Below are 27046 nucleotides of genomic sequence, written 5' to 3'. Positions count from 1 at the left end.
TTCACTACATTATCTACCATAGAAGAAAGCTTTGCCCTCAAATCTAAAAGCTTTCCTGGTCATGTCTGTGACAAAACCATGCCTCTGGGCTGCCTATTTTGATTCATCTGGTCAAGCTGAACTAACCAATTCAAATAATTAATTGAAATATTTTCCCCCAAAACTAACTGTTGACATTCTTACAACTTCAGACTTGCAACAAAAGAAGTCACGTTTTTTTTTTTTCCTATTCTCTCCCAAAATAACCTGAACCTTACCTAATGCATAAATTAGTTATTTTCAAAGGTGAGGGTGGATAGGTGTAGAAATACTTCCCATTTTAGACTCTCTTTAATTAGATATACTTAGCTTCTATTTCAGTAGACTTGATTGATAATTTATCTGCGTTTACTGACTCACTTCTGAAACAACTTGCCATGAAGGGAGACTTTTCTATTTTGCTCCTCGCACAGGCACAGAATGGCAAAGAAAATGAACTTTAACTTCTCCCTGGTAGCTAAATCCCAGGCAGCTGGTGAGTCCTGTTGCATACTTGCATACTCTTTTTCTTGCTAGTAAGATGACCATCAGACTCATCGGACTAACACTTTTAGAGATTCAAGAGTCTCTTTGGATCCTACAGGGACAGCCTTCACCTCCAATGCTTTGATAGTATACAGAGCTCATGCTCAGGTACTTAACATACTTTATAATCAACCCTTAATTCATCTTCAGAGCATCCTTTCAGGGTGGGCGAGGAAGAAATAGAATTATTCCCACTGAATAGTTGGAGAAAACAAACCCCTGAGACATTAACTGACTTCCCGAAGGTCACTGTCAGGTCTTGCCATCCATCTCTCCTCTCTGAGACTTTTGTTCTTTTTACTGTGAAAGAGATTTTAAAACACAGAGGACCTTTAGCTAGCTGCCCCCAAGGGAATTTCTACATTTTGCTCTCAAGGCCCTCATCATAAGAATGGATGCACAAACATCTGGATTTCAAAAAACTGTCCTGCTGTTTAAGTGTTTTCTTTCCCTAATGTAAGCTCTCTCTTCTCACTCCTCAAACTGTGGCCCTTGAAACAGCAGGTTTAGCTTCACCAGAAAACTTGTCAGAGGCTCCCACCCCAGACCTTGCCCAATTAGAATGTGCATCTTGCAAAATTTCAGATGACCTGTGTGCGTGTTAAGGTTTAAACTCTAACATCTAGCATCCTTTAAGCCCTGCTCTAAAGGATGGTATGGTTTGCAGACTGAATGTGTGGTCTAGCCTGTGGCCCTGCTCTCCAGCTCCTGATGTGTCAGAAAATGGGCTTCAGCCCCTTCGAGACTCAGGCCCTGTCTTCCTACCCCCCACGTCCCTGTGCACCCCACTCCTCTATGTTACCTAGGTCAGTGACAGTGTCCCTGCTCTGGGACAGCTGCAGCTCCTCAGCCTCGGACTCTGAGTCCTGCCGTGGTAACTTGCTGCTCTTTAAGCTGCCGACCCGGCGAATGCTGGACAAGGAACCCCCCTTCTTCACCTGGAAACTGCGGGTTCCTTTAATCTGGAGCAGGCGGGAACCTCCTATCCTGATCTTCCTGCTGGGAACTGTATTGAAAGAATAAAATAGGGCTTTTTCCTCCTTAGTTTTCCCCAGCCAGTGTTAGATCCAAGCTCTCCCCAACTTGTCCCTGAACAGCCTCCTCTCTGTTGGCCGGGATGAGCAGCATGTCTGGACAAGGAGCTTCTCCCCAACCCCCTGTCGGGCAGCTTTGTTAGGCAGGCAGGATGCTGGGTCCACCAGGAAGGGCTGGTACAGCTTCTTTCTTGGACACATAGCTCATCAGTGCTGGGAACAACCTGCTCTCTTTCCGGCCCAGGGTTCACAAGCATGAGTGTCCCCTTGTAGCAGCATGATCTCGGACTGTTAGTATATTATTATAACATAATTACTCGATTCAACAGAACCACAAACCATTTGTTTTTGTCTTTCTTTTGAAATGGGACTTGCAGAATTATGGGAGTTATGCAAACCCCTTCATGTAAACCCCTTCATTTTGGAATACCTCATTAAGGAAATAAAAACAAGAGGCTCTTCTCTCTCCAACAGTCAGCAGTGGGTTCCGCTCAGCTCCTCAGCAATGGCACTAAAGGATCTGTTTTCACTGGTGTGCTTTGGGTGAACATGAGTGTGAAACAGTTCCATTTTCAGTGCACCTAGTGATGTCATAGCATCCTTCTTTCAGGCAAAAGGCTGGGTGGGATGTGAGTCCAAATGTTGCAACACCCTGAGCCAACCTTACAGTCTATATGTACCATGAAGAACATGCATTATTCATCTTTAGTGTTCTGGAAAAAACAGTCATCAGTGAGGAAAATAAAAGGGTAAAAGAAACATGTTTAAACTTGAAACTACTTTTTTTTTTTTTTTCCAAAAGTATCTTTATTTCCCATAGTCATTTACACTCCTACATCCTCCTCCTTTGGAGACTTGGTGTTGTCACACATTGATTTGGTAGGGCCAGGATATAAAAAATTTTCAGAGCTTAGTCATTAAAAAGAAGGGGCCATTATTTTTTTGTAAGATACTCTTCTTACCAGAACAAGATTTCTTGTGAATTATTTAAGGCATGGATATTAATACTTTTAAAATTTCCAATCAGGAAAATTGCATTTTAGTCTTGGGTTTCTCACTCATAGGAGAGTGAGTATTTGACTGAGAGAGATGGTGCAGTGCTACAAGATGATAATTAAATGTATACTTTCAATGCCATATAAAGGAGCCCAGAAGGATTCCTGTTGAGTAACGTGCAATGCTTAATCTCTGATTTACTCTTGTGATTGGGAAAGCTTAAAATCATCACCATGGAGCTGGTGAAGTCCTCAGGGAGCTCCCTGAACACATCTGGACATAATTTTACAGCTGGAGAGAAATTCTTGCAGCCCGGCCAGATAAATTCCACAAAGACTATAGACTATCATGCTCCATTTAAATTATAGCACAAAATTCAGCTGCTGCATTTTTCAATATTATTTTTAGGCTTAATCGAGGCTTTAATGACCTACCTGATATACATCTGAAATAGGATAGTATCATTTTTTAATGACTACTAATGCAATCTCATGTCTAGATAGACTGGAAAACAGAAAAAAAGTTTGAGAGGTTTCTTCCTTTTTTTTTTTTTTTAACAGATACTCTCTTGCACTCTTTGCCTGATTTCATGATACCTTTAACCATAAAAATTTGGGAAAGTAACCCCAAATTAATGTGACTTGAATTAAATTCAATTTTGAGAACCTAGTCTACTACCAAAGATAATTGGACATATACTGTTGGGCTAAAATCAGTGTTCAGAATTATGACATTGATTATTTACAAAAGGCACAGCAGTTAGAAATCAGATTTGATTTTGCACCTAAAAACCTGAAAAGCAGCACTGAGTGTCAGCTTTTACCTCCATGACAACATGAAATACAAAAAGTGAATACGGTATGAACGTGAAACGAATACATCTAAATTGGATAAAACATCTTTTTCTCTTTTCTTTCACCTCACATTGTCTCCATTAGCAAGTCCTGCTAGCTCTACGCTTCGAAATTTCCTAGGATTTTAAAAGCTCCATTACTTATTCCCTGGACTCGTGTAACTACCTCAGAGCACTTGCTAACTCCTACTCCCACAGCTTGACTCATCTTTTCAATACATAAATCATAAATACGCATATTATCTCACCTTTCTAGTCAAAACCCACCAACAACACTCGGACATACACAGAATTAAATTTCTAACCATAGCTACAGATTCTATCTATTTGCCCTTTGCCTACCTATCTGACCCCATTTCCTGCTGGTCTTCCAAGTCATTCTGCTGCCGGTGTGTTGGCCTCTTTGCCCTTCTTGGGATGCTCCATGCTTACTCCTGCATCAGAGTCCAGTTCCCACTGTTGTGTCTGCTTGGAAGACTCCTCCCCCGGCACTCGGCATGCCTGGTCCCTTCATTTCATCTAGGTCTCTGCTCCCTGCCACTTTTGGGGTCCTTCTCTGACTACATCCCTCCCATTCCAGGTCACTACCAATTCCCTGACCTTCGTTTGTTTTGCTTCATATCATTTGTCTTTATTTGAAAGCCTAGTCTTTAACGTTACTCACTATCATGAACTAATAGCTAATAAAAGCTAAAATATATGTGGGAAATATTTCTTCCTGTTCATTGCTGAACTCTGGGAACCTGACCTGGCATACAGCAGGTGCTCAACAGATGATCATTGAATAATCAGACACATCTTGGTGTCTGTATTTTGGAATACCCGTCTTAGTTTGTTTTTTGAAATGTGGGTAAAATGATGTGGCAGACCTTGCTTGGGGATTTTAGGCAGACATTTTTAGTTTAAGGATTATTTCACATTTGTTTTCCCTGGCAGAATCTGAATTGTCCTCAGGTTGTTTATTTCAAGAATAACATTTTTAGCTTTTATAAAAACAGATGGTATAAAATTTTAAATGAAATTTTAATAATCTCATTTAGGAGAGTCCCCCTGGATTTAGCAGCTGGTATCAACTTATCAAAGGATTAAGGAATATTGAGGAATCTTCAAGAAGATTTTGGCCAACCAATAAAGGACATTTTATGAATATGTTCTCATTTTATTTATAGTTTCACCTTTCTGTTCATTTATTAACCAACTTTCATATATTAACATAGCTGTTTTATGAGGAGAAAATATACTAAGCATTTGTGTTTTTGAACATCAAAGGAAATTTGCATAAACAATAGTCATGAAATTAAAGTATTCTTAAAAATTGATTTGACAAAAAAAATTGATTTGACGTTTTATTTTTTTAGATGGTGTAGGATTTACTCTGCTTTAAGTTTAACCATTTTTGTATTAGGAATTCTTATTTCAGCTACTTTAAGCAATAATTAGCATAATAACTTTGAATTGGCAAAAAAATCTCCTTGGGATATGTTTAAAAATGTAATTTTTTCATATGCAGTTAATGTTATCTAAAAAAGTAATAGTTGTAAAAATATTGACTTGACAATTCTTCATGGTCAGAAATTGTTAAGACTTGGCTAATAAACTCTTGTTTCACCATGAATTCAATACAATAGAATGATTATTTGCATTTTAAAAATATTATGACAACAATCTGACCTTAAAATATTAAAAAATTTTTCCAGTGTACATCCATTCCTTAGAAGATCTTAAAGATTTTATATTTTCTCTATCTAGGGCTATTCCTTCCTGGAATCATTCATTCTTTCAGTTATCCAACATTAATTGAGTCATTTTCTATAGGATAACAGAAAATACATAAATGCATTAAATTGTCTTTGACTCTTAACAAATGTACTTAAGTTCTTATAATCAAAATTCATTAGAAAAACATTGAAGGGCAGTGGGATTTAAGAAATAGCCATATCGATAGAGAAGTTAACACTTTAAGGAGTCCTTGAAAGCAACTTAAAACTTGGTAATCTTTAACTTATATTTAGAATTTTCCACATGGGTTCTAGTCTATAGGCTCATGATATAAACAAATAGCAATTCTTTATTTTATACCAATTTTTAGGAGGTACTATGTACCAGGTACTATGTTTATACTTGGCTTACATTATCTCAATGAAAGCTTTCAATATCACAATGCTGTAGGTGTCATTAACCTAATTTGAAAGAGGAGAAAACTGTGGCTTAGAAGGTAAGTAACTTGGACAAGGTCATACAACTCATTGTTATAGCTTACCATTGTAAGATGTAGTTTTTTCACATTTATAACACGTCGGAAATTGAGATTTGTCTTAAAATTGATGCCATCTTAGGATCACTAGTGCCAGAGAGCAATTGTGACACATTTGTTATTGTTTCTGTCCATGTGACCATCTAAAGCATCAGCAACAAAATGTGCAGAATGATGCCAGTGTCTTAGCTCCAAGGAGCCAAGTGGAAATAGGGTGAGGGAGTGTGCGAGGTGGTAAGTCACATGTGTTTGGCAATGTTCTCAAAGCAGTGAGTGAGTGTGAGGGTAGGCTAGCTTCATACAAGTATTTCCATCTTTATTTTACAGATTCATTTAAGAAATGACGTAGTGCGGACAGTCTAACAGCACAAAGGGCGTTATTCTAGAGGAAAACATGGACACTGACAATGCTGAGTTGAAAAATGATTAATAAATTTGAACCTGGAATTGAAGATCATTTAGAAAAACTTTAACCAGTTTATTCTATTTATATATTCCCTTCTTTTGGCTGCACAAGAATGATATGTATGGGTAATTAAAATCTGCATCTAATTAAGTCTGAAAGTCCTCTTTCAATAAGAATGAAACAGACTAAATGATTAGAAGCTATTGCATATGGGCTGAATGGGAAGTATTTTTTCTTTCTTATTGGCATGTGAAATAATGGTTCATCTGACAAGTAACCAATGGCATCAGTGGGATATGGAGAGTTGGTGAGCTGGAATTAGACCCGGAAACTTTTCAGACTGTCGTGTCCAGCTCATAACTAACAAGGTTTCCTACCTCATTAAGTGGACACAGTACTGTATGTAGCCAACAGTTTTGGACTTCTTTAGGTATATAAATCTATAGTGTGGATCCCAGGCCAAATATCCTATGAGAGACACTGAAAGAATTCTTGTTTTTCCATACCTTTCTTCTCCTCGGCCCCTGCATCTGATTTGAGGGTGTGGCTACTACTGTGGAGGGAATCTTTGGAGTCTTCATTTTCATCCAGGACCCCAGCAAAGCTGATCTTTCTCTCATATCTGTGCCGGTCCAACTCAGGATCCAAACGAAGTCTACAGCTCTCCAAGTCCTGCAATGTTAGTGAGGAAGGTGTACATGAACGTTGGCATCTCCTTAGCACTGCATTGGTCTTGTGGAAAACCTCCTTCCATTTTGAATTGCACCCAGCCGAATTTGCACAGAGCCAAACACCTCTTTCTATAATGCCAATTTCATATTGTGGCCATGAAAGATGTTTCTTGAATTAAAAAAAAAAAAAAAATCTTCCCTAACTCATCGATTTTCCCTTTTCCTCATGTTTTATCTTTGAAAAGCACGCACCTTGTTTCAAATCTAGAATTAGCTTCCTCGGGGTGCCTGGGTGGCTCAGTGGGTTAAGCCTCTGCCTTTGGATCAGGTCATGTTCTCAGGGTCCTGGGATCGAGCCCCGAATTAGGCTCTCTGCTCAGCAGGGAGCCTGCTTCTCCCTCTCTCTCTGCCTGCCTCTCTGCCTACTTGTGATCTCTCTCTCTGTCAAATAAATAAATAAAATAAAATAAAAATAATGTTTAGAATTAGCTTCCTCACCTTTTAACACTTTGTTCACAGTTTAAACTGCATTTTTGGCATTTATCTGTTTATTAAATGATCATACATTGAGTATTACTGAGAGACAGAATAGGAGCTTAAATATCAGACTTGGAGGCAGAATAATGCCCCCCAGCTCCCAAGAGGTCCATGCCCTCACCCCAGGAATGGGTAAATATGTTACTTTTACATTGCAATAGGGACTGTGTGCATGTGGATTTAGCTTAAGGATCTTGAGATGGGAATTCTGCTGGATTAGTCAAGTGGGCCCAGCCTAATCACACAGATCCTTAAAGCAGAAAGCTTTTCCAGGCTGTGATCAAAGGAAGATGTAACTATGGAAGAAGAATGAGAGAGATATCAAATTACTGGCTTTGAAGACGGAAAAAGGGACCATGAGCCAAGGAATGTGGGTTGCCCAGCAAGATGGAAAAAAAGGCAAGGAAACAGAGTCTTCTCTAGTGTCCCAGAAAGGAGTACAGTTTTCTTGATAACTTTGACCCTAGCTCAGTGAAACTCTTGTCAGACTTCTGATTTCTAGAACTGTAAGGTAGTATGTTTCTGCTGTTTTAAGTAGCTAAACTTCTGCATAAATAGAAAATGAGTAAAGAAGTGATATTGGAGTTTTGTTGTGAGTATTTAAAGGTAGCTCAGCAAACAAGTGGAAATGGGCAGTTCAGACTTAAGAAGTTTCATATGTATATGGTGTGACTAACATAACACAATTAAAAAAAAAAGTTTCATATGTGAGGTCCAGAGGCTCAAAATATGACCAGGCATTGGAGGAACTGCTTCCTTCCTTCCAGAAGTACAAGAGGAGTCCCATGACTATATGCTTATGAACAGTGTGAACCCATACCCTAATGTAAGCCTTGGAGAGGGAATGTGTTTGGTTGGAGTTTGGTCAATGAGGCCCCAAATTGAAAACGGACCTATTCTGTGAATGCAGATTTATTCAATCAGAAGATCATATCTGTAAATCTGTAAAACAATTTTGGAGGACCTGATAAAGGGAAAATATATAAAATGCTGATTTTATTTCTATAGAGCATTTTTCCTAAATATGACCTAAGTCCTCAGATTCATATAGATATGGAAAACAAAAACATTTTTTAAAAGCCCATTTTGTACCAAGATAGAAAATTTATGTTTTTAATTGTTATTAATAAATGAAACTTTTTCAAAAAAGATTTATTTATTGGACAGAGAGAGAGAGAAAGAACACAAGCAGGAGGGTTAGATGGAGAGGGAGAGAGAATCCCAAGCAGACTCTGTGCTAAGTGCAGACCCTGATGTGGAGCTCAATCTCACAACCCTAAGATCATGACTTAAACCCAAACCAGGAATCCGACACTTAACCAATGGTGGCACCCAGGTGCCCCTAATAAATGAAACTTTAGACTTTACACAGTGTTTCTTCTTTTCCTTTTAATTAAGAAGAGACATTATACTTTGGTACCAGAAAATTAGATCACATCTTGAAAATAAAGGTCCTACATGGAATGCATTTACCATTGTCAAAAAATATTCTAGGAATACAGTTGTTCCCCTGAAATTAATTCCTTTTAGAAAAAAGTAGAAAACCTAAAATACTTTATATTTTGTTAACCAAACTTAATTATATAAATTTCTTACTTGGGATAAAAAATAATATAACAACTACGATTCTTCTAATGTCTTCTTTTATCCGTTTGTCAAAATCCCATCTCTCTTTCAAAGCTATATTCAAATGTGGCTTCTTACAGAAAGATTCTTCAGTTTTTTCCAGCAGCTTCTTTGGTCAACCACGGCCCTTCTGCCTCCTTCTCAGGGCCACTCTTATATTTCACACCAGGAAGTAATTTTTTAGGTGTTGGTTCTCCTGTTTCAATATATTTATTTCTGTATCACCCCCTCTTCTCTAACTTCTCTAACCACCTTTTGTTCATAGTCTTCCTCCCAATAAATATTCATCAGTTAGTCTTGGTATATGTAAATTGTGTGCTTCTAATTATTTAACTTTAGGAACATTTGGAATCCAGCAATATGTTTTTTTATAACCTGATTTGTTTAAGTCCATCAGCATATTTGGTATAGTCCCAGCACAGTCTTTCACCAAAGGATCCAATATGTTGCTTTCTCTAATGAATGAATGTAGACAACAGACTTCCTCAAGGTTTATTATTGTAGACTCATCTATCCATTGGATGGCAATTACTTGTTTTAATTCAAGTTGTTTGGCCACTGGTTATTGATTTTACTAATTCAATTGGTAAACATTAGAATAGACCAGCAATTTTATGAACAAAATTATCTCTGTTATTTCTTTATTGTTCTCAAATTTGGAAGTTAATATTTAAAAAAAAAGATTTGATTATTATGTTATTTTAGATTATAAATCCTGTAAAATGCTTTTTCCTTTTTAAAATACATTATTTATTAGTATGGTTTATGAAAACCTTGAATAAATATATTACCAGAAGCTCTTTAAAAAAAGCACATTATTTAAGTGGCATCTAGGGATCTGGGGAAAAAATTTTAGGTTGGTAAAATTATTTTTTTATCAACTTATAAAATCTTTCAATATCATTTTGCCTTTTCTTTTACCTCCATCCCCCAACCAATCCAGTGAGTGGCCTCCTGAGATTTCCTGACCCTATCCAAGAAACAACTGTAGTTAAACTAATTAACTTTTGTTTAAATTATTGTATTTTTGGTTCTTTTGCTTTCTCTTCTTCATTTTGGTTGTAACTAGGACATTTTCAAACAGAAATTTCACCTGAAAAATCTCATCCGTTTTGGAAAGGGTGTTATGGCAATTTCTGCCAGAAAGACTTTTTCTCTTAATAGAAAGTTTACATCCCTGATTTTCTTCCATCCTCAAACCACAGATTCTAGAATATCTATAGCTTCTACTGTGATTATTTTGTTACCTTATACTTTTGTTATTTTGAACATTAGGATAGCTATTATTTTTACTGTTATTAAAAATGTTACTGAACTAAAAAATTGTTTTCAAGATCTGTAGCTACCCTTGCAGGAAGCGTTTTGTTAAAACTTTATAATAGTTCATTTTGATGGTCTTTATGCTTAAATTGTTAGACTCACTGTTTAGTACAATTTCTTAAAGAACAACTGCCGCATTTACAGGTTTTGTGTTGGTAAAACAGTTTCATTAAACTCACTGTTTATAGTAGGTTTGAATATAACTCAAGGTGTATGTGTATGGGTTGTTTTTCTTTCCCCATCAACTAAAGTTAGCTTAAACATGAGAAAAAGCTTCCTATTTACTTTATAAAGGTCACATCACAATATAATGCGTACCTACCCTGGACAATAAAAATCCCAATGTAATGAATGAAGGATCTCTAAGGCCTTGTTAAAGGTGATGCAGCCGTGAACAGTTCCCTCGCCTTGACTGAATGACTGAAGGCTCTGTTTTAGCTTAATTTCTTGCCATTTTCCACTAGTCTGCCTGTTGGTTCTACAGTAATTTTTAGTAATTTTTAAAAGTTTTGATAGATTTTTTAAATGAAATTCACTGTAATAATAAGGGACATTAAAATCTAGCTTTATGGAATTGAAATGGAGAACAAAAATAACTGAATCAAACTTTAAGACTCTTATTTTTTTTAAATCACAATGGATCAGAATGGTGATCAAATAAAAATTTGAAATATGAAAAGTAGATGAGTGCTTTTATGAAGGTTTCAGTATAATTAGAATGTACAAAATGGCACTAATAGAGATATTATTACAGATCAGTTATTTCATTCCACTTGATTTTAAACCCATGTGTTGGCCTTGAGCTGATTTTATAGAGTAGTCTCAATATAATAGTAAAGGAAACATTCAGAAAATTAAAAGCCCAGGTTAATAGGAAAATGGAATAAGAACAATAGGAGAAACTTCCCTTTTTCACAGCAAATAATGTAGTTTCACAGTCCAAATTCCAGTATGTTTCTCTTGAAAACATACATTTTACCCACAAATGTTTCCAACTTGAAAATACCCAATTTATGTTTTAGAGTGTGAGGGAACAAGTCTTCCAAATGTTGGAAGACCAGAGGTAGAGGCAGTGCTCGGGGAAATTGCATCGATTCTTTTGTTTCTCCCCAGGTATTGAGGTACGGCTTTGTTCATGCCTAGCGTGGTTAAAAAAGCAGGAGAGCTGGTGGACCATTAAAATGGCAAAAATAGAAGTGCATAGATTGTGTAACACTTTTTCTGGTAGAGCAGTCTAAGTCTTGTGTAAGGGGAAAATAAAGAATTTGTCTGGTTTCTCAGCTCTGGCTGGATGTTGTCCGTAATGGAAGAACCACTGGAGAGTTGGTGCCTCTTAGAGGACCATGGGCCAAGGAAAATCGGCTCTGAGGTGTGTCCATCCCACACACTCTGTGAAGACGCCTGGCCTTTGCAGAGTGTTGGTATACTCTGCTAAACAAATCAGGCCTTGGTGGGTGCAGGAGTATGGGTGTGTGGATGCGTGCGTGTGTGTACGTGGTCTTCTGCCTATTTGTACCTGTACGAAGTATGACAGGAATAAAAATATATGTTTAGAGATGTTTACATGCTAAATACTTAAGTCTTTCTGCCCATAACTTAAATGAGAAAATTCACTGGAAGCACATTTCTATATGGATTTATGAGCTGTTAAATTTTTGTGACAAAAAAATCCTGTCAGTAATTTCTAAAAAATGCTGGCCGTAAAACTCCGCATAGTTTGCAGAGTAAAGGAACCTAAAGCCATATGAGAGAAGATTCACAAGGAAGTAAGCATTGCTAAGAGAGTCACTCAAAATAGAGACCAAAGGATATTGAGGAAGTAGGGCCTATGTACGTCTCCTGTTTCACGTCTCAGAACACCATGAAGCTCTTACTTTTGTAAATTGCCACTTATCGACTGCAACTCCACTGCCTTCTGGAACACATCCTTCTACTTTGGATTAAAATAGAGATCATGTAACACCTGTTAGCTAAATAGCCAATCCTGTATTAGTTAGTTTAAACTGTGCCAGCACCAATCATAATTCTTTTCAAACAAGTTATGTAATCTTATGGTTTTCACCTTTAGAATCCTGCTCACAATTCCAATTTGGAGCACACTCTTCATTTCCATGGACTCTGTGTCTCCCAGATGGCTAGCTCTAAGATCTCTTCTTGGTGCAAATGTTCTTAGACATTCCTAGCATGACTGACAGTGATCAGTCTAATGTTTTATCCAGTGGTGCTATCTTCAGTAATTTTAAGGTCAACTTCAGAGTTATTATTTTTCTTTGTGAGGGTTGTTTTTGTTTGTTTCTTTGTTTTTGTAAGAGAAGAAAAGAGATTTTTATATATGAAGATCCTTTGGTTGAATTTTTAAAGTTATATGATACATGTGGCAATTCGGCATTTGAGGGAACTGTGGATACTCAAACCCTTGCCACTTGTCTGGCCTCTCTGAGTAGCCAGATTGTTAACACCCGTGCTTTACTTACCACCAGCGGCTCAGTGCGTGGTCTGGGCAAGCAAGAAAAGGTTTCTCGCAGGAAGGTAGTGATCTCCAGGAGAAGCTGGCACGCTGCCATCTTCAAGGCAAAGGGACAGCCACATTTAGAGGGGTTCACAGTACCTATGGAATGAAAAATTCCTTCATAAATAAACACACCAATAAAAAAATACAGAGAGGCACAGTTTGATGGACAAAGCTACACATGTCCAAAATGAAATTGTATATGAGAATGTTACCTATTCATGTTCAATTGACCTATTCCATTTACTGCAATCTGTGCATTACCTATACCTCCCTCTTCCTCCATTTTGTAATTCAATTTAGTGAGTTCCCTGGTATTGAAATATCAATCAGTAAGAACGAAATTATTTTCCTTAAGGCTCATAGAGTAACCAAACACAGCCCACCAAGCTAGAAAGCCTCTTAACAGAAACAGAAATGGAATGCAGTCTTGCAAGATTTTCACATTGCTAATTTAATCAGATGTAGACTATGTACAGGGTGGTGAACTAGCTTTGGCACTACAAAAATCTCACCAGCTCATTTTATGAGAGATATTTTTCTTGAGGGCAGTGATGGCCAGATGTGTTTCTGCAGCATAGATAAGGCATACTTGATCACCTTTATCATATACTTTATACAAGTCAGCCTATCATATTAAAGCATAGCTACACTAGAAGTATGCAAATACTCTGCTTTGCTCTGAAGAATACCAGCCTCTGAGTGAGTAGAATATTGCCTCCATCATAGACCCAGATTTTGCTCTAAAGGCAGATAATGGCCAAGGTGACACCAGAGACTTTTAAAATTCTTAGGATTAGTTCTCAGATACATGTCATCACTAAGCCTGCAGAAATACACTGATTGCTTATCAGCATTCAGAAAAGAAGACCAAAGCAATATTGAGTTCTGCCTCTCATAAGAGAAAGAATATACTTACCTATTTTGAATCAAGGCATCAAGCAATCACAGTATCATTACATATCAATATTCCAGAACATATTTCTAAAATATTTCCTATGTATTAGGCTTTCTTAATTGAATAGGATACCTATATCTATATCTATATCTATATCTATCATCTATATCTATCTCATGGCTTATACTGAGAATGAGTGGAAATTATGTTCTTTCTGAAGATACTTGATTATCATTTCCTCATGAAAACCATTATTTTTTTTCTCCAGGGATAAATCATGGATAGGGACTTTGCCTCTTACTAAGGACCAAAGAGACCAGCTCCTCTGGAATTTCTAGACTGATACTTACTTGAGCCATAATTATTTTTTAAGTGCAAGATGAGCTATGAACTGACAAGAAAGTGGAACTAAGCCAGACATCCCAATCTTATATTCAATGGAGACTGCATAACTCTAGAAATTATCTGGATGTCCAATAGTTTTTAAACAATAATCTAACACTAAATATTCAGCATAAGCTTCTGGATTTGTCCCGAGGTTATCATCCACTCTTCTGGTCATTCCTATAAACATGAACTTGGTTTTAGTCCAGGCATTTTCATAACTATCATCTGAAATATTATTAAAATGAACAAGGATGAGTCCTACATGCTCTCATCAAAAAGCTTAAGTACCAGGCATAACGTGTTGGTAAAGGATACTTATGTAGTTTCATGGAAATTAAAGTTCATTTTGGCCCGTGAGAATGTATCCATCTAACACTGCTTTAGCTCCTCTCTGTTCTGAAAGACCCCTAGGACATCCAGGGCAGTTTGGGGATGGCTTCAGTAGGCCTTTACTAGGTTCTGAATTTGCTGGATAGTCCTCAAGTGGTCCTAAGGACCAGACTCAATTCCATTCTCCATTCTACAATTCAGAGGCATTCCAGGATAATCTAGACTTATGAACTTGATGGAATCTTTAGGGGTGAACATTCACTGGTAGCTGAAAGATTCATGTCAGAATGTGGTGTTCTGTCAACAGCTAAGTCAAGAAAATTGGCTCCGATATGATAAAGGCTGAGAAAGGGGAAAAAGATGAAAAAAAAAAAAAAAAACTCCAAAAAAAAAAAAAAATCCTTGGTATAAAAGTGGAAAAGAAGGCAAAAAGTTTTCTTTTATTATTATTTAATTATGCACACTGTTACACCCTAGGCATCCTTTTATATTTTTTGGCTGGAAAGATGAAGTAGGCTTGGCATCACTTAACTAAGAACAGTCTTTAACATAATCAGGGAGTTTGAATTTCAAATCACTACAGAAAGACAAGAGAAAGAGGCCTCACTCTCTTCCTCAGATAATATTACTAATTCCAATACCATGGAGGAACTGTATGGTTCATAAAAGGCAGTGGTACACGTACACAAGATTGTATGGTATAGAACACATGTATGAACAAAATGGTGTTGAAGAGGAATGCACAGGAATCTCTTTGTCTCTACTCTTCTATGGTGGGACAAGCTTCTAATTTTAACAAATAAGTACAGTACAGCAGATACTCACTGTCTAACCACCCAAATTATTTAATATTTTAAGTTCATGTTAAATACAGTAATTATTCTAAGCAATCCACTATTTTAATCATCTGAGAAGCAGTTCACGTTCAAGTCTACTTGGTGTAATTTTTTTTTTTAATTTCCAAGAGTAATGAAAAAATGTAAAACCTGATTAATCCTCTACTGGGTCAGTAATTTACTGTTATATTTTCTCAGAGAGGTCTAAAACTAATTTTTGTATAATAGTATGAGTCACAGACTATAAGGCAATGGAGCTCCGTATCGCCTGTAACTCCTTGTCTCTGTGTATCGTCTTCTCATTCTGGTTCTCATCCTCTCTTTACGTGGCTTTATGCACATGCATTACATCCATGCACAGGGAATAGGGGAAAAGGTGCAGTGGGGAGACATGGGAAGGTGGTAAGAATGTGAAAGAGGAAAGAGGAATATTAAGTGCTCCTAAAGCAGAGATTCTTACAAGCAGGGGTTCTTGTAGTAAAGGGAGTCGCCTTACTGTCATCTAAAAAGTCTTCCTCCTCATCCTCCTTTCTCAGTCTCCTCTTGGTCTCCTCATCATAAATGAGACCCAGCAGGTTGGCAGGGCTCTCACTTTCCCCATGGCACAGCTCATTCAACCGGACACCAATCGCCTGCCATGGGGAGAAAAAAAAACAGCACAAAGTATGTCAGACTGCAAAATAGGCTCCCACATTACAGAGGTAATAAGCAACTGTAATGGGCATGTATAAACTACTAGGACACATGAAACCAAGAAACTGATATTTAAACATACAGCAAAAGCCTCCTCTATGTGCTGTGGTGGTATTGCCACCGTGTTTCCCTATGTGGAAACGCAGAGGTGGATGGCATTGATGCCATCTCCGTGGTCATTTAAAGACTTGTAGGAACCTGAACAACACCTTTGTGTTCTCATACAAAATTTTTTTTGGAAACTATTTCCACTTACTTGAAGGTCATTTGTTTTATAGGTCTCCTATAAGGGAGTATGCAGATGTTTTTAACAGAGGATTTTGTTGTAGTTAAAAACAAACAAGCAAGACCTCACAGTTCCTCAGAGCGCTTATGATTATGCTGTTTTATGAGAATGTCACTGCCATGCTAATGAGTTGGAGGTTGACATGAATTCTAGTACAGCAGTTTTATTTACATCTGCCATTAGATACACAATTAATGGGTTTTTTTTTTCAATAGACTTTGTTCCCTCACTCTATGATACTTTATGTACTAGTAAGAAACACTAACTATTCCTTTGATAAAGTATCCAACATCAACATGGAACCAATACTTGCTATCTGTTCTTCTGAATCATCATGCACTATTGTCTGATTTACCAAAAGGAATTTTACAGAAAGAGACAAAATATGCCACCTCTTTCTGATTCTTTTATTTTCCAATTATATACTGTGTGCAAGACAGGAAGAGACATGTGCTTAGGAAGGAGAGTCAAAAGCTAAAATGAGCACTGAACTTGGGGTTTGAGAGCTTAGTTACTCTGTGCATTAGTAAGAACAAAGTTCCAGCTAATTTTCATCTTCATTCCCGTATTACTTCTTTCAAATATTTAAAGAAGTTGCTAGAACTGGGCATGCATGAAATTAGACTTTCTACTGTAAACTGACAAAGATATGTCTTCAAATGAAAACACAATTTGTTTGAATGTCTTGGCTCTCTGGAAGCAAAAAGTTCTCCTTAAACTCTGGAATTAAGTGGCAAGTAATAAAAACTCTATCAAAGAGAAAGAAAGCAGTGTAAAAAAGATACCATGACTTCCCAAAAATTCAACCACTAACCTGAGGAGTTTTAAGCAAGTGAAACAAAACATAAAAACAAAAACTACTACTTCAACAAAAAAACCTTGTCCTGATGCTATTATTTTGGAGATCTTCTCTAAAGAAGGAGATCTGCAATTAGGAGTCTGGAGTGGAGCCAATAAAATTAATAGTGAGATTCAAAGGGGAAAAAAAATCTGCATCAATCATTCCAGGATATTGACACTAAGCAATTTAAGTTAAATCCACAGTTCATAAAACTTAAAGGGTTGCTCAGAAAATGAACTAGTCTGGGATAATACTAAATGTCTGAATAATAAGTTAGAGCTCTATGTCTCTTCCAAGGCTAAAAAAAAAAAAATGGCTTGAGGATAAGTTTGTTCCTTTCTTCATTCATCAAATCTTTATTAAGTGAAGTCATGTGTTAGGTATTAAATAAAACAGAGTTGAATAAGTTGTTACAGTACATCAGTATTTTTGCTTCCTGTGCCCTAGTAGATTATAAACCTTCATTTAGAAGGATCACTGTTTGGCAACTGGGAAGGTTAGAGAGGTTGAAAGTCTTGCTCAAGGTGGCTCAGCAAACTGTGATCTGAGATTTGAAAGCAGCGTGTCTGTGTTTTGCTCTTCCCCTCAAGGAGCTTACAGTCTCTTGGGAGAGGCAACAACACATCAAATTAACACATTAAATATCAAAAGAGATGAAAAGCACTCTCAATAGTTCAGAAGATGGACAGATTAGATTCATTTCAGGAAATCACAGAGTGTCTCTTTGCAGTAGATTTTGAAGAATTGGCTAAGGGCTAATGGAGCTAATGGCTAACTTTGGCTAATGGAGAAGGGGAGAAGTGAACACTCCAGATGGAGAGTTCCAAAAGATCCATCAAGGAAGTGCACTGACATGTTCAGAGACTGACAAGTAAGCCACTTGGTGGAAGCACAATTTTGTGACAGGAAATCAAGTGCCTGAAGGCTGACAAGGTAGACTGGGACTAGATCTCACAGTTCTTGAAGCTGAACTTCATTTCGTATTCTAAAGAAGGATGAAAGGTAATATGAGCATGAGGGAGAACACTTACTCATTCAAGAGACTCGGTGTTAACTGCCTAGAAATGCACAAACCATGTAACCTTTCAAAAATGAATGTAATAACTTATTATCATTGAATACCTCTTAGACACAAAGGATTGAGATTAATGGTCTTTTAGATATATTAGCTCATTTGACTTCATCATCCATAAGCTTGGTATGTTTTGAATACTAAGAGAGAGCAGTGATGCCAGACTAAGCAATTTGGGTTTTATCCCAAGGGATAAGGAGAGCCACTGAAGCATTATAAGTGGGTAAGAAACACCATCTGATTTGCATTTTAGTCTAATCACTGTGAGCGCAGCTTGGAGAATGAATTAGAGGGGGCAAATCTGGAAGCCAGAAGATAAGTATGAACGTTCTGCTTTTAGATGGGCTCTGCCATATGGAGATCATTTCACTGACAGTGTGTAGGATGGGTCAGATGAGGGCAGACTGTGGGAAGGAGACTAAATAGGAAAATATCTTAGTCATCCAGATGAGAAGGAATAAAAATATGACCTAATAGGACCTTTGTAACATAGAAGAGGTGGAATCAGTAAGGGAAGGAAGGTTGGAATATGTTCAAAGGCTATCATCTTTGAGAATGCTGGTACCATTTGTAAGAATAGAAAGTTCAGGAAGGCTTGCAGATGGGGGTGTATTTATATGGGAAGAAGAGTTTTGCTTTGGTCAGATCGTGTTTCAGGGTATTAAGTGAATACCTCCGGAGTGCAGTTGGCAGTGTTGGTCTGAATGGTGCTATGGATAGAGAAGTCTGTGCCACTGGAATACATGTTACAGTTGAAAACACAGGAATAAATGTAGTCCTGGAGGAGGTTATACACAAAAAAATTATAACAAATTCTGGGAATGTCGACATTTATGGGGGGGGCGCAAGGAGACAGAGGACCAAGGAAAGAGAGGAGATAATGTCTAACTTCATAGATTTACTGGGAAGATAAAATGAATTAACGTTTATTTTCCTTTAAGATGTTTTGTTCAGTGCCTGGTACATAACAGGCACTTAATAAATTGTCTCCCCAACAACATAAACACAGGACTTTTTCACTTGACTCAAGTACCCCAACATTTAGATAAGAAAATCAAAAGCTCACGTCTCCCCATTGGTAGAAGAGCTTGGCAGCATTCCACTGCAGCTTCTGGTTCCGTTTGTTGCCCACGATGGGAGAGCGGCCCCTGGAAAGGCCTTTCTTGGTGATATTCACATGATGCCCTTTCATCCACTCTGGCCAGTTGCCACGGTTACAGCGGTGAACAAACCGGGCACATTCCAGGAACAGAGCTGCTCTGGCTACCACCGGAGCTTCCTGAGGATGGTTGTTAAGGAAAGAATGATGTGGGGTTAATGAAAAATAGGCTGACCTTCATGGAATTACTACGTACTCTTAGTTTCTCTTATTCTCCATATCTTGATTTAGGTTAGCAATATTTCCCAGGGTAGTAGTATCACAGTTAATGGTAGTGGGAATTCTGGAAAATGAATCCTTAAAGGCAAATTAGGATACTGAAGAATTAGATATTTTAAGTAGATTTCTGTGTTTAGTTTTCCCCTTTTGAAGAATCTCAAGTAATTTCATGACTCTATCTTTGCATAGTTAAGAGGCAGCTGGGATTTGAATGTGAGAGCAAGATAATTTTCAAAGAATTTTTCAATATGAAACTGTTCTTAAACCTAAAATTTTAACCTGAAGCAAACAAATAGTCAATTTCTAGAATTAGTGTTATGTTAATCAAGGGAGTCAATAGTGTTTTTGTTCCAAGAAAAAGCTGTTATTTATGACCATCCACATGTTCCAAAGAAGTACTCTTTCTGTTTCTGTTGTTTCTGCACATTTTGGCTAGTAAGAAAAGGAAGTACTTATTAGAGTTTGTTGAGTTAGTCTTTTTTCTCCTTTGTCGTGAATAACAGATCAATTTCTGTTTAAATAGGCATGGTTTCAATTGAAAATGTTTGACAAAGAGGAAATTATTTAATTGATAAATGCATTTATCAATTAAAAATATTTCTTCAGCAAAATAGAAATATGGTTCCATCTTGTCATGTCAAGATGATGTCATGTCAAGATTTTTATTTGAAAAAAAATAAAAGAAACAACTTTTAGTTGATACCCAGAAACTGGTAAGTATCAGCTACCTACTGAAGTCTTTACAAGCTAAATAGATAAACAAATTAGGGAAGGACCATGAAATTTCCCTGGAAGGTGAACAGGTCACAAAAAAATACACACATCAATAAATAATGTGTATTTTAACTTGTGCCTGTTTTAAAAAATACATCACACCATTAGGCATCACCTCCGAGTTATGCAATAATCATATGTTGATTAGTAATCACAGGTTTTCAAATTGAAACACTTTCCATAATTTCAAACAACAATATTTTTAATGCCTTGATCTACAATGTTAAACTAGGGGCTAATGTATAGAGAATATCAATTATATGCCAGTTAGTTTTTATGAGTTGTAATTCTTAATTATAATAACAAATCTCTGGTCTAGAAATAATATCTTCATTTCAATGTTTTAAAAAATGAGATATAATTTTTCTACCATCATACAGTGGGGAAGAGGTGACTGGAGGATTCAATATCAGGTCTCTCTAATGCCCAAATCTATGCTAGTTCCTATTCAGTTTCTGTATTGTCTTAATATACATCTAAATCTTGGCAAAAGATGATTTCTAGAAGGCATGTAGAAAGTTGTTGTTTAAAAATGGGGCATTAATGTCATGTAATGTTACTATATGATCACATCATTTTCCTATTTAAAATTTATTATAGGGTCCATCCACATCAATAATAACATGAATAAAGATACTCAGCCTTTGTTATCTGATTCATCTCCCTTTCTATCCCTCTATCAAGTACTTATGATCTAACTACATCAAACTGGTTATAGCCACCCAAATATGACATCTTACAAATTTTCATATGTTCTTTCCATCATTTGTGGGAGATGTTAAACCCCTTTCCCATATGGCAAATTACCACTTTTAAGAATAAGATACCTCCTCTAAGAAGCCTTTTTAAATCTCTTTTCTCTCAGGCAGAGTTGATTATTTCATACTTTGAGTACCACAGTATCTCAAGCACACTGAGTGATTCAAGTAAGTTAGCCCTTTAAGCATTTTCTCATTGTCCACAACTTAAAGGAAGCCATCAAGAATTCCAATGAGATATATTTATGTAGGAACTTAACTTCACAAAACATATAATGTATTGCTACTATACACAAAGTTAACCTATGTGAAAAGGCAGAATACAAGATGAATGCTAATGGTGAGAACCTATCTTTCATAAAAATGGACACTAATGATGAGAATCTATCATCCACTGCATGGTGCTAAGATTTGGAAGCAGGTCACGGGAATAGAAAGACTTGGACTGCAGAGGGTAAAATGACTTCTGCATCAAACCTATCAATATTGTGGTACCATAACATACAGATTAAATGTCTACACTCTTCTCCTGAATTAAATATTTATTTTATCAAACATTTCAGATATGCTAATCTGTGTCTGGAAAATGTTTGAACATCTGTCTCTGAAAACATATGGCAGTCTGGAGGGCAAGGTGAGCAATGGGAATTTATTCTTAGCCCATCACATTTTGACACATTCCCAATACAAAGCAATGGGATTCATTGCTTAATTTCAGGACAACAGAATTACTGCTGAGGTAGCATTATGTCATAGACTCTGGCTCCCACAAGATTATCAAGGGCAAAACTTAACCCACTCAAATATATGGGGCAGAGGATCTTTTTATTACCATTAACTTTAGATGACACCCAGAAAACTAACAATAGATGAATGAGAAATCCAAATTGTGCTTTGTGAGTTTTCCTATGGAGATTGGTTAGTCTTCTTCAGAAAAAATTAAAAAAATGGTTTTAGTTGCTTAGGAAGGTCAGGGCATTTTGAATGAAAAGCAATTTTGATTTTCTGTTCTTAAAGGCAAGTTATAATAAAACTCAGATATTACACCAGTTACTGACCCTAGGAAATCCTAAAGTTTGGAAATGGAATTGAGATCAATATGAAAATAATTCCCATTAACTGAGGCAGCACAATCTTAAAGGGAGGGGTGATTATTATCTGCTGAATTTGATCCATGTAAATTATAAAACCAGGTAACTTTTGGAAATGTCACTCTCTGCATTAAGGGACATAGAGTAACTCAAATATTGCCTTGTAATCATAATCCTCATGAACCTGGTAGATGAAAACAGGCTTGAAACCCTATAGTCAAGATGGCACTGAATACTAGTACTTTCTGGGGGGCATTACAGTTTATTTTACTGTACAGACAATGGAGGGAGTTGTTGAGGACTCTACAAAACCAAGAACTCTACTGTGCATCCTCGTAGAAGACACTTAGCAGTAAGTACAGACATCACACTGTGTATGAAGAGCATTCGAGGCATTCTAGTGTAGATGTGGCTATGGGGAACTATTTCCTTTATAAATTCCTTTCAAAGTATAGTTTAGAAAGTATTGATTCTTAGGGGAAGTATTATTGAATACCTTGGACAACAGATTCTTCCTGGACATAAAGAAGAGTCAATTTTTCCTCTTTTGATGGAGCTTACCTCTTATAACTCAGCACAATCTGAAGAAGCAGCAAAAAATGGAGACATGACAGAATGGATAAGGATGGATTCACATCACAGAGAAAAACAGCACAAATGGAGAAAAATGAATCAGAAGAACGCTGCATGGATGAAAAGAACCACAGAGTATCAGAGCATAGTCAAAAGCGAACATCTAAATAAAATTTGATACCATTGGTATACCATAGAGAATTTTTACTAGTGGTCCTGAAGGAAAAGTAGGCATATTTAAATTTTTTTCTTATTAGCATGTCTGTAAGATCACCTTTTTATGTTCCATAATGCCCTGTGAGGCTTCAATTCAGTTATAACACAACTTCACAGTTTTAGACAAGCAAGAATCAATTTTAACTGGGATGATTTGATTGACCTAAAATTTGAGGTTAAATCATATGGAATTTGTAAGCTTGAAGGTCAAAAATAGTTGAATAGTAACAATTTCATATGGTTTACTCTTATATAAGGTCTTCTCTATAATGCCTACAGAGCTGTTCAGTTAAAGTTACAAAATGTCCTAAGAATGTCATTACACAGCATGGTTTTCTCTAACATTCTACAGCGAGAAAACTTCAAGTGCTGGCTACTTTTCCTTGACTTTCTTTGTCACTTTTTCCTGCATTTTATCAGATCATTATGTATATTGAATGCTTCCTTTATGAAAGTGAAGGAGAGAATTAGAACACTAATTCAAACAGCTGTGCTTTATTTTGCCTGGGGACTTAGAAAATATTGTTACTAAGATATGATGGTTAATTGAAGGTTATAATTATAATATATTCCTTTCCCTGAAGGACTATATCTAAACTTATTATGTGAGAAGAAGCCCTGATTCTGAAAACTCATATAAAAACACTGGACAGGAACTAACTATTTTAAAAGACTGAATATTTTATGTTAGCCCCTGGGGAATTACATAATATTTTTATTGCCTTACCATAAAATCTAAAGCTCTTACTGGTGCAGGATACCTACTTATTTAAAACTAGTGGGACTAGGCAGTTATTATGGATCCCAGTATACACTGGAAGCTCATTTGCTAGAGGGCATGTGCCTGTGAGTCAGTATTTATTACTTAGCCTGTATTGAATTCTCTGCCTGACTGAGATCGTTAAGTAACTGACGGGCTGCCTCTGCCCTTGCTCATTCCCACAGTAGCTGCGGGCAACTGAAATCATTCAGTTGTCAGGCTATAGGCAGGCATTATTTTTTAGGACATGGTCTAGGTGGCTTGCCGTTTTAACAGTTACACAGATCACATTAATATTTTGGGTAAATATTATAAAAACCAAATGAAGTCCTCTGCTTCTGACAATATGATGGATTAGGTGTAAAGCCAAACTTCCTTTGGTTTAGACATCTAAAAATTCTGGATAAAATATCTCCTCACTTCTTCATCTTGTTTTTGCTTTTGTTTCTAACATGAGATAATAGACTACTGGAGAGAAGAAACTACAAGAAAGTGTAATTCTGGGCGGAGAAGAGAGACAGGTGTGAGCTAGCATGAGAATAATTACCGTGAGGGTTTCTATTGACTATGGAGAGGCCAAACTATGTTTTCGATGGGCCATGAGTTCAATGTCTGGGTCCAAGCAGAGGGGGAGTTCAGTTCATTCACCCCTATATAAAGTCCAGATCCCAGGTGGGAGTCACCTTCAATGGATGAATAGGAAAACGATCTACCCACAGAAGTAGGCTTACCTGACTAGGTTTGGTTCTGGGTAAAACAGAAGTTAAAAAAAAAAAAAAAAAATCTTTCATAAGAACTCTTAGTCAAAATCTCACATTCTTGTATAAGTTTGGACTAGACTGGACACTATTTCTATGCTCCTTGATCACCAAAAAAAGTTTAAAAAATGGTCTTAGGTTTCCAGATACCTGAGAAGGGAAATGGAAATCCTCTCTGGAGGAATACTTTAAAGTAGTACTTCTCAAATCTCCAAACCTGAATGTGCATTAGAGTCACTTTTGAATATAGAAAAAAATATTTCTTTTTTTGTTCTCACTACAGAGATTCTGATTCAGTAGATCTTTTGAGGGTCTGAAAATGTGCATTTCAAACATGCTCACAGATGATGATGATATTGCTGGTCCACTAAATAACACTGCTTTTAACACAGATCTTAAGGAATTCCCACTGATAAAGTTCTGAGAAGTTAAGTTCACATAAAAAATACATTTAAAAAATTCACCATGAGTAAAAGAAGAAACAAAAAGTATAGAATCAAACCCACAAAAAGAGCAATTATTGGAATTCTAGTGTATCAAATACATTTAAAGATTAATGTGAAAAAAAGATTAATGTGGATATTGTATGAATGATCTAAGTATGATGAATTACGTTATCAAAATTGAGCAGGCACTTCTAAAACAAGAATCAAATAAAATTCTACAAGTAAAAAGTAGTACTTGAAATTTCAAACACAGTGTATAGATTAAAACACAGATTAATGGTGCATAAGCACTGAATTTTGGAACACTGGAAAAAATAAAATTAAATTAAAAAAAAACACAGATTAAATCACTTTTTCCCCCTCAACTTCAGCACTATTGACCATTTGAGCCAAGATAATTCCCCTTTTATGAAGGGTGCACTATGTATTATGAGATGTTTATCAGCATTTTTGATATCTACTCAGGAGATTCTAGTAGCAATCATCAGGCTGTGACAATGAAAAATTCCTCCGGACATTGTCAAATGTCCCTCAGTAAGCAAAATTACTCATAGTTAAGGACTGTGGGTTAGACAAAGTGAAATGGAAGAAATATCTCAGAAACTCAGGATATAGACTGAAAGAAACAAATTAAAAATATGAAAGAGAAGTTATCAAAAACAGAGGATAAACTGATAATACCTATCATATACCTTTTCAATTTTTTTTTTTAAGATTTTATTGATTTATTCAACAGAGAGAGAGAGAGAGATCACAAGTAGGCAGAGAAGCAGGCAGAGAGAGAGGAGGAAGCAGGCTCCCTGCTGAGCAGAGAGCCTGATGCGGGGCTCCATCTCAGGAGCCTGGGATCATGACCTGAGCTGAAGGCAGAGGCTTTAACCCACTGAGCCACCCAGGCGCCCCATACCTTTTCAATTTATAGAAGTAAGGATTAGATAAAATGTGAAAGACATAATCTTGGAAGAGATAATAGTTAAAACATTTCCAGAACAGACGTAATATGTCAATTACGTGATTCAGGGACTTTATGAACCTCAACTAGGAAAAATATGTTAGAAAAATCTCAGTGAAACTGCAAAATGTCAAAAGTAAAGAGAAGATATCAAAGGCAATTGGGGGGGTGGCAGATTATATTATGTATATTCCTATACATAATACAATGTCAATTAAGCCAGAAGAGAACGGGATAATAACTTTGAAGTACAGAAAGAAAATTTTAGCCTATAATTATAATTCCAGCAAAAGTATCTTTCAAGAATGAGACCAAAGTAAAGACATTTTCAAGTAAATTTTAGCTGAGAGAACTACTTCCAAATGATCATCACTAAAGAAACTTCTAAAAGGTCTCCTTCAAAAGATCTTAGGAGGAATGTATGAGATGGAAGGAGAAATGGTGAGCAGAGAATATGCTAAGCTTTTGGGTAAATTTAAAAATAATTTTTCTCAAATTCAACAAAAATAATGTTTACTTTGTCAGTGTTAAAACAAAAACAACATAGAACTAAATCTCAAACAATAGTTGGGGTTAAAATCTTCTACAGTATTTTATTGTTTGAGATAAGGATAAATATATTAATTTTAGACTTCATTTAAATTTAAGTACGTAATTTAAAAATATTAAAAGAGAATTATTTGTAAGCTAGTGAAGAAAAATAAATAAAACAAAGCTAAACCAAATCAATAGAAATAAAACTAAATCCAACACAATCTAAAAAAGGACATGGAATAGAAACAAGAACAGGCACACAATGAAATAATGAAAAAAAGTGATAAATAAGCAAAAAAAAAAAAAAAAGGAAGTGAATCTATATCAGCAATCACAATCTGTGCAAATGTACTAAATTTCCCAGAGGAAAAAGTTGTTAAAGTGGTATAAAAAATTCAAATATCTGTTTTTTTATGAAAGATATACCTAAAACACAAAGATGTAGAAAAATTGAAAATAAAAGATTAGCAAAAAAAGTCATACCAAGCAAATGTTAAACCTAATAAAATGGTTTCAGCTATATTAGTATCAGAGAAAAATCTATCTTAAAGTAAAAAGCATTACTAGAAATAATCTGGGTCACCAGATAATAATAAAATGTTCATAGCACCAGATATCTGTCACACTTCTAAACTGCTGCTAAATAAATAAAAATGGTCAGAACTACAAGTATAAATGTGATAAAATTTGCCA

At 36.3% G+C, this 27046-nt stretch overlaps 1 protein-coding gene across 2 annotated transcripts in view; it reads right to left on the bottom strand.

The window, feature by feature from the left end:
• Positions 1-27046, bottom strand: part of LOC111151748 (unc-80 homolog, NALCN channel complex subunit) — a 227295-nt gene that overhangs the window by 100879 nt on the left and 99370 nt on the right. For both annotated transcript variants that reach the window (XM_022509965.1, XM_022510038.1), the window contains exons 23-26: positions 19180-19392; positions 15718-15853; positions 12736-12869; positions 6614-6779 (exon numbers count right to left, since the gene is read on the bottom strand). In XM_022509965.1, the coding sequence (XP_022365673.1) occupies positions 6614-6779; positions 12736-12869; positions 15718-15853; positions 19180-19392 (649 nt within the window). The remainder of the gene's footprint in view (positions 1-6613; positions 6780-12735; positions 12870-15717; positions 15854-19179; positions 19393-27046) is intronic.

The sequence above is a fragment of the Enhydra lutris genome, unplaced genomic scaffold (genome assembly GCF_002288905.1).
Source record: "Enhydra lutris kenyoni isolate GAN:26980312 unplaced genomic scaffold, ASM228890v2 scaffoldscaffold1, whole genome shotgun sequence".
NCBI lineage: Eukaryota > Metazoa > Chordata > Mammalia > Carnivora > Mustelidae > Enhydra > Enhydra lutris.
This window is presented reverse-complemented; position numbering and strand designations above follow the sequence as displayed.